General features: G+C 31.3%; 1 protein-coding gene across 1 annotated transcript in view; it reads left to right on the top strand.

Moving 5' to 3' along the window:
• Positions 1-5,307: 5,307 nt before the first annotated feature.
• Positions 5,308-8,694, top strand: part of LOC106478474 (AMME syndrome candidate gene 1 protein-like) — a 22,004-nt gene continuing 18,617 nt past the window's right edge. Inside the window, exons 1-2 of the mRNA XM_013939020.2 lie at positions 5,308-5,556; positions 7,155-7,265. Coding sequence (XP_013794474.1) covers positions 5,330-5,556; positions 7,155-7,265 — 338 coding nt within the window. The 5' untranslated portion in view covers positions 5,308-5,329. The remainder of the gene's footprint in view (positions 5,557-7,154; positions 7,266-8,694) is intronic.

Raw genomic sequence — 8,694 nt, 5'->3', positions numbered from 1 at the left:
CTCGTTGCTGTCCTAATTTAGGTTCTTCTTTTTAATAAATTCTTGAAAATATTAAAAGAGAGAGAGAGAGAGAAAGGAGGCCCGTGCTGGCTCTTGACGTTCCTGCTTATAGTATAGTGAATTAGGGATAAATAGAAAGTGTGAAATGTGAAAGATATATGGTTTTCGTGGGAACCTTGAGTAGCTAACTGAGGAGAGTTTTAAGATTTTTGTATTGTGACACCTTTATAAATTTTGTAGTAGTGTAGTATTCATACAGAAACATGATTTTTATTTTATTTTTCCTCATTTCTAAACTATGGCTTATACAATCTGTCTCTGAAAAAGATATTAATGGTATATAACTTTATGCTGAATTTCATTATTTATAATTTTAGGAAACCCTTTTAGAGATAAAAATGCTAAATACAAAGTCTTACTGCCATAGAACAAGCTGGATGATAACCCTTAACAGTATGCCTGTATGATGTATATTTGCCAAAGTTCAGGCTTACTTAAAATACACGTGTGTGACCAAAATTAAATATTATATAAGTATTTATTGAGAATAATAATGTTCTGAACAAAAGTTATATTATAGTTTCTTTTTATGTTGCATTGATGGTTATTTTTTATAATGTCATACCTGCTCATTAATATTAGAAAAAATTCAATAAAGATATTTCATACCAACTGTGGATTTCTTTAACCCCAATCCTTTTTCTGTGTTTTTTTTGAGTTAGTAGATTATGTGTGTATGTTTGTGATCATCAAAAGGATATGCAGATTGTTGTATAACTTGTATTGTTTTGCAACTTCCAATGATTTTATAATGCAGTAACTGGAAAAATATCTCAAGAAATGAGTGTTCACTAAATAACTTCATTTTTGCAAATTGCTAAAGCATGTTTATTAAAAAGAATTTCTTTGATTTGATTAATTTTTCATTCTTCATATCTTAAATTTAATACATCAATATTTTTGGAAAGTGAAATTGTTTTTTAGGATCTTTGAAGGAGTATTCATTTCACTGCAATATTAAATATATATTTGCTTGATTTTAAATGTGTATGGTCTTATTTTGTATAAAATAATAATTATTGTTTGTAAAATTTCACATGTCTTTGTTTAGAACAAATTGATCAGTTATCAGAAATATATCTTAGCATTAACTTGGAATTCCCCAAGCCTTTTTATCTGTAAAATAGTTTATTGAATTTAAGTTTGCTGTATTTACATTTTAACATTAATAGCTAGATAGAATGCAAAAATATGTCTCTAGATATTTGCAAATTATTTTATATAAATAACTTTGAAGTGTAGATATTGGAAACTTAGCATTTTTATGTAATGTCAAAATTGTGTTAGCTTAAAGTTACTACTTAGTTACTAGACATGTTAACTGTAGCAGCAAGCAATGTGTTTTGCATTATATTTATTTTTCAGAATTTTACCTAAAATTGTATATGTCACAGCTGAAGTTGATGTTCACACTTAATTCTCACCTCAGTTATAAATTGGATGAGATTAACAATATACTAGAAAACATTATGTACATTGAAATGCAATAATGCTAACATTTTCAGAAAATAAATTTTCTTTGTTCATTTGAAAAAAAAAAAAGTAAAAAGTTTTGTATTTTCATGAAACTTGACAACAAATCATTTATGAAGCTTAAATGTTATAATACTTCTTAAAATATTCTTAAAACAATGAATTTCACCCAAATTATATGTCATACATTAGCGTTTTAACAGTATGGAAATAGAAATCAAAAAGTGTGTGTAACTAATATTTACATACTGAAACATATGTAATTGGAGTAAAAACATGTTTACTATTGTTTGTGTGTTTGACTTGTAATAACAGTTTCCAAAGGGATATGATTTATTGGCATTTTAATTAATTTTTGTAGAATGATCTATAGTAATTTACTTTGCTTAACCCATTATAAAAGAAAATACATTTGTTTATATTTCCTGTCACTAGGTCTTGCATTCAAATCTCAGTTGAATTGGGATTTTCTCTTAAATGGTCATATTCATGCTTCATCTCAAATAAGTATTTAGTTGGAAATATTCAATATCCAAGAGTGGTTAATTCTAAGTTAGTTTAAGTCTATTTTTAGTGTCTACATTGGTTTGTATTTGTAAGACCATTTTCTAGGTTTGCAGTTTATAGCATTGTCAAACCTATAAAAGGAAACTTGCTGGTTACAAAAATGGTGTTCCTTGACTTCTGATCTGTAAGATTTTGCATGAAAATTGTTTGATTATTGTATAGTGAGGACAGTTTTTTGGTTGCAAAATCAGCAAATAAAATGGTGTTGTGACCCTTTCTTTGCTATCAAATGATATTTTGTAGCAAGGTGTTTGTTTAATATCTTGCAAAATGTTTTTGATATACCTAGCTGAATGACAGTGGCATTTCTATGTTTAATTTTGCATAACACACATTAGAAACAAAGCGAGGACAGATGAGATTGTCAGATAAAATGATGAATGAGAATTGAAATATCAATATGCTAAAAGGACTGCAGTCCTTTCTCTGTGAGTACTTAGGCTACATTTTATGGTGATTGCTGGTGGATATTTGTCTGTAGAAATTTTTTTGAGCAAGTATTTTGTATCAACATTTTAAAGTTGTTTCTCTTGCTTATCAAACATAACGAGTTTTTCATGGTATGCAGATGGCAGTACTAATGGGAAACTATTGCAAAATGAGCTGATTGCTGTGTTGTGATCCCATTCACTTATTACATTAGACTGTGTGTGTATATATGCATATGTATTGTAGTTGATGACATGAAATATGATCTGGATACAAATGTGTGTTATTTTATATGTGACATTAAGACAGATATACATGTATGTTGGTACATATGTGTCTTACATTACATATGAATCTGTTTATGTATATGGATGTAATACATAATAGAGCACGCTTTTCAGCCAAGAAAGAACTTAATTTGGAATAATCAGATGTGCATGTTTGATAAAGACTGTAGTGATTAGCCTGGGCTACACTGAGAGAGAAACATAGTGTGTTCTGCATTTTCTTAATACTTGGAAAGAATATTTTTGGTTTCATCCAACCTTAAATGTTTGTAAGTATTTTATTTTTTCACTGAAAAAACACAATTGCTAGATAATCTACACCATGCTAAGTGAGAAACATAGTTGGGCCCATTGTTTTCATTGGTGTTGGTGAAGGGGTATTTTGCAGTTAATGTAACTTGAGTTATTCATAGATTTAATTACTTGTTTGTTCAAAACAAAAGGAAGCATAATATACCTGTTGTTTTCAAGTAGTTTCAGAAATATGTTAGATTTGTAGGATCAAAATATTTTCAGACTTAGCAGAGATCACTGAATATTTTATTTCAGTATTATTTCTGAACAAGTTATTATGCATGAATGTTGTGTGATCTATGCTTAGTTGTAACATAATGATAGTTTTTATAATGACTATACAAAAAAAAACTGGATTTTGTGAGACCAGATGTTGTATTACTTATTTGGGTTTTATATAACTTATAGTGGACAGCAAGTCGGAATTGTGGACAGATAGATTGCAAAACCATTGTAGTTAGATGTATTTGTCCTACTTGTAAAATGATGTAGTAAATGTCATAACGACATTAATTCTTACTAGCAAAACGATCACTAGGAGAAGTTATTTAACAGCATCAATGTCAATCATCATTAAACCAGTCGAGTAGTCTCAACTTGTGCGATTTTTATGATTGGTCAATAACCATAAACATATCCAAATGACGTGTTTTTGTCTGATGTGCAGTAATTGGTACATATCCCTGAAATTAGTGTTTATAATGTTTGTCATTCAGTGGAATGGGAAGCAATAAAAAAAGACATCTAAAGTAAGTTTACAATTACTAAAGTTCTAATTTAGTTGCCTCTTGAATATATATATATATATATATATGTGTGTGTGTGTGTGTGTTTCTTTAAAATCTTCAAAACAATCGTTATATGCTATTTTATCTTTTTTTTTAGTAAATTATATTATAAATTACACATCTAAGCAAAATCCATTATTCCCCGTGCTTTTTTCGTTGTTGAGAATTGCAACCATGTTCGTACTTAATAGCGTTGGAAAACAAAGAAATATGGATCAAATTTCACCAGTAGCATCACGAAATAGATGTTCAATAAATTATTTCAGTAAAGCATAGGGTCTTCTAACAGGTGACAGTTTAATGGTATAAACTGTCAACATGTTCTACGGCATAATTTTTTAACTGCCCCATACCTCAAGCAGTTTGAGAATGAAATGAGTTTTCATTGTATTCCATTTGAAGACGTACTGATCAAGTCACCAGACAAAGCGCTAGTGGATTTCTTTGTGATTTAAAACTATTGAAATGGGATCTATCGTTCTCTTGAACTAGGTAGCTTATGCAAAGCCAGCAGAGAGGAAGGATGTACTTTAAACATGGAAGCCTTACAACAGAGCCCTTTGTTCTGGAACCTATGTTTCAGGACTATTATCAAGAAGCTAGGTCGTCAGATAGAGCACGAGTGGACGTGGTGACATAGACTGTAACGATTTTGTAAGAGTAAAATAGTTACAAGAAAATATACTAAATTCCTGTATATACAGGATGTCTGTAATGATACTTTATGCTTTCTGTTACTTAACCTCTCAAACCATGACACATATGATGGTAATTAAGTGAAACATATATGTAGAGTCATGGAGAATGCATACCTCAAGTTTGCAGATTTTGCTCAAGAGGGAGCATTTATGCTAATAACATCACACATCTGTTAGATGAATGGCACGTAAAGCCTCCCAATTAATTACATTTATTGTTAAAGAAAAGCTTTAAGCTTCTCTTAAATGCGTTTTTCATGACCCAATTTCTATGCACACTTCATTCATCTAACGTGTGTTGTAAGTAACGGAATGCTTGACGTAACTTTATAATCACGCACGTGAGTAAAGACATAATTAATTTTCACTTAAAATACCTCGCTATCATGGCTATTGTACGTAGTAAACATACATTATTTTTAGAGCTGAGCGAATAACTAAGAGAAATTAATTATATTTTACAACAAACTACAGACTAACAACTTTACCCATATATTTTATTAATAGAACAACATATTTTTAGTTTGTATCAATTTTTGTTATGGTTATTGTCTTTACCTCGTGTCGAGTTTTCTCGTTTCAATATTTGTTTAAATGATGTATTAGATATATTTCGAAAATAGTGAAAAACTAGCAACCGTAATTTAATTTTATTTGCTTCATTTGTTCAACAAGATTATTGTGGCGGTAAAGGTTTTTACAGATGGCGCTTTGCTTAGATTGGCACGGTATAATGGCGATTGTATGTCGAGGGGCGAAGAAACAGAAAATAAGTCATGAAAGACCATCAAGCCCACTTCGAAATGGAGATTACTTTATCTCTAATACCTACCAATCTACGATTTACAGAAATGGGATGGTGGCTTGCGTTGAAATGTGTTTCTTCTGCTTTGATGTTCTATACTGTCACCTAAATCAGTTTGAACCTCCAAAGTCTCCAAACTTTCCAAATGACAGATAGTATGTTAAGGAAGCTAAGTAGGAAGCTTAAAATTAAAGGCATAGTATCATCTTAAATCCATGGCTCATCACATATAGCGCTAGCTATAAACATTAATTTGTTATTATGTAAAAAATAATTTATTCAACTTCTGTCATTGATTGTCTTCAGACCGAGAGCAAATGTTTTAGACTTGTAAAATGATGTGTTATATAGTTTTAGTTTACAGTTTTAATAATGAGAAGATGTTAATGAAACCAATTGTACAAATCTAAATTAATATTTTAAGTTTATTTAAAATTAAACTCGTTCTTGATTAAATTATATTGCGCTGATTATAAGGTAAATCCAACTTACTACTTATACAACTAAATTATTTAGGCTATATGTAATTGGGCAAGGATTTCCAAGGTGATAATATAAACTAATAATGTAAAGAGTTACTGTTAGTGTTATTTTCTTTACATTTCTCAGTCTTTTTGTATGAAATTTTTAGATAAGATTTATTTGAAGATTAAACTCAATATTAATTGGGAATGGCAAGTGCAAAAACCTGTTAAACATTATGCTATTCAAGGTTTCAGCACACAGTTCTTTAATGGAAAATATATTTGTAAGTTTGACACTTCATTATGATAATTTCAAGAGAGCAGTGACATCTTAATTTTGTAATTGAAAACATTGGTCTTTCGCCAGCACGATCTTTGACTTATGTGTTATAACATAGAACCAAGTTATTGTAGCATATTTTTAAAAGTAGTATAAACTTTTCAGCTCAATAACTTCTGCATTAAATATATATATTGTTGAAAAGTAACAATGATACTAAACATTTTGTTTCCTTAAGCTTATTTAGAAATAATTATTATTTAATAGGAATTTGTTTGAGGAGTTCAAAGTTTTAGGGACAAGTCTGAATTGTTGTTTTTGTTGCACATAAGAGTTGTGTATAAATCATTGTGCCACCTGTTGAATATTAATCTTTAATTCTAGAGGTTAAAAGGAGTAGCAGAAATCCTTTTTACCACCCATTATGAAAAATACCAAAGCAGACATAATTTTTTGGTGAATGATCTTTCTCTGTTATTTTTTATTAGTATTTTTGTCTCGGCAAGTAAGAATTTTAAGAATCATCAGTTATAAGTTTTGAGCAACAGATTTACTGGAAAGCTTATCTGGATTATTGAGAAAGTTATGTGTTAGTTATAGAAACTTACAGTAGCAAGTTACAGTAGCATTGGTCTTTTAAATTTGTTGTATCATAAGTATAATCTTTGCTTTTGTTATTCTGGGTATTTTAAATTCATTAAATTATGAATCAAAATTAGCCTATAAAGGTTTGAAAATTGTATATATATATATATATATCAACTATTGTTATTGCATGTTTTATTTAAAGATGGCATAAGCCATAATGTTTTCAAATGTTGTAATAAGCAATATAAATTTTTGGTTAAAAAAAACTATTGTCCCAATTTCAGACCAAATCTACACTTAATTGTACACACTATTTACTTATTATAATTTTCAAGTATTTATGTAGTCACAGTTGCTTTTGAATGTTATAAGTTACATTTAAAAACTCAGAAAGCTTTCCTTATGTGTAATTTCTGTTCAGTCCTCTGTTTGTAACATGGAAGATAGGAAAGGATCGCAGGTTACGGGGATGTATAGGTACTTTCAATGCCATGAACCTTCATTTGGGTCTTAGAGAATATGCATTGACAAGGTAAAATTGTTTTCATTGTTCAACCAAGATACATTTGAGATATGTGCTGCTTCTATTAATGTTTTAATAAAGGATTCTATTGTTATCTATGTAATGTTTGTTTAAAAAACATTGAAACATGTTTGAGTATCAGATGTTCTGTTTAGTTTAAAAGAATATATTTATAAGAAAAGTTGGCTGTAGCTAGGTACCATTTCAGTATTTATCCAGCATATATGTAAAATATAAGGCAATTCTACATTATGAGTTACCTATTAATTGTTAAAATTTCGATAAGGTACTCTCTCTCTCTTCTCACAAGATTAGCTTTTCTCATTTTTCCTGCCCTCTATACACAAACTTTTTTGGAAACTCATGCTACAAGCTTTCATCATCCCTCTGTTCGAATCCAAAGTTCCAACACATCTCTCATACAAATCATCATGTCTCACCTCTCCACCAATAGAAGAGCACTACTATCACGTGATGCATGTGACTCCCTCTATGCACCACTACCGAACTATCACTTCTCGTTTGGCAGCTATTGAGTTCAGACATTCTTTCTTACATTGTTCAGTTACCTTGAAGTGGTTTATTTTTTTCTTAACTTCATTTACTACACTTCACAGTTGGGGAGTTAATATTTTTATTCAAGCATCACTTCCTTGCATTTGCCATTTTTTCCTGCCTATGAATTCTGAAGGTACAGTCACCACTTTGGATACCTCGCTAGCGTCTGATGTCGTATTTTCAGCCACAGGTGCAGATCACCATCAGGAGGTATATCATCGATCATTCGCTGGGAGATTGAGTGTTTTTGCACTATGGATCTTCTTTATTGGGCACACACACACACATCGCATTTGTTAGATGGCGTGTCATGTCCCAAGTGCTTTCAATCTCTTAGCTGACCATCTTTCCCAACTGGATCACATTTATCCCACGGAGTGGTCCCTGCATCCTGCCATTTTTCAGTGGCTCTCTCTGCATCTGGGTATGCCCCATATCGATGCCTTTGCCACTGCCCTCATTCACAAATTACCTCAGTTGTGGACCCTGGTTTCCCATCCTCGAGCTTTGGCTTTCAATGCCTTCAGCCAGGAATGGACTCATCTGTTCCTTTATGTTTACTCTCTCATCCATTTACTTCACTGGGTGGTCTTTCTCATCTATGCCACTCCATGCATGGTCCTTCTGACTGCTCCTTACTGGCCCATTCAACCTTAGTTCCCTTAGTTGTTCCAACTGCAGATGGTCCCTCCCCTTACTCTTTCTTTCCATCCTGACCTGCTCCATCAATCCCAGTCACCAGCACTCCATCTCGTATCGTCTGTTCTCCATCTTCATGTCTGACTTTTGTAAGGCCCATGGCGAGGAGTTCTGGATTTTCTCACAGAGTAGCTTCTCATTTAGCCTGTTCTATTTGTCCTTCCTCCTTTGGCATTCTATC

This window comes from Limulus polyphemus, unplaced genomic scaffold (genome assembly GCF_000517525.1).
Source record: "Limulus polyphemus unplaced genomic scaffold, Limulus_polyphemus-2.1.2 Scaffold214, whole genome shotgun sequence".
NCBI classification, from domain to species: Eukaryota; Metazoa; Arthropoda; class Merostomata; order Xiphosura; family Limulidae; genus Limulus; species Limulus polyphemus.
Note: the sequence above shows the minus strand (reverse complement) of the source record. Positions and strands in the feature narration are given on the sequence as shown.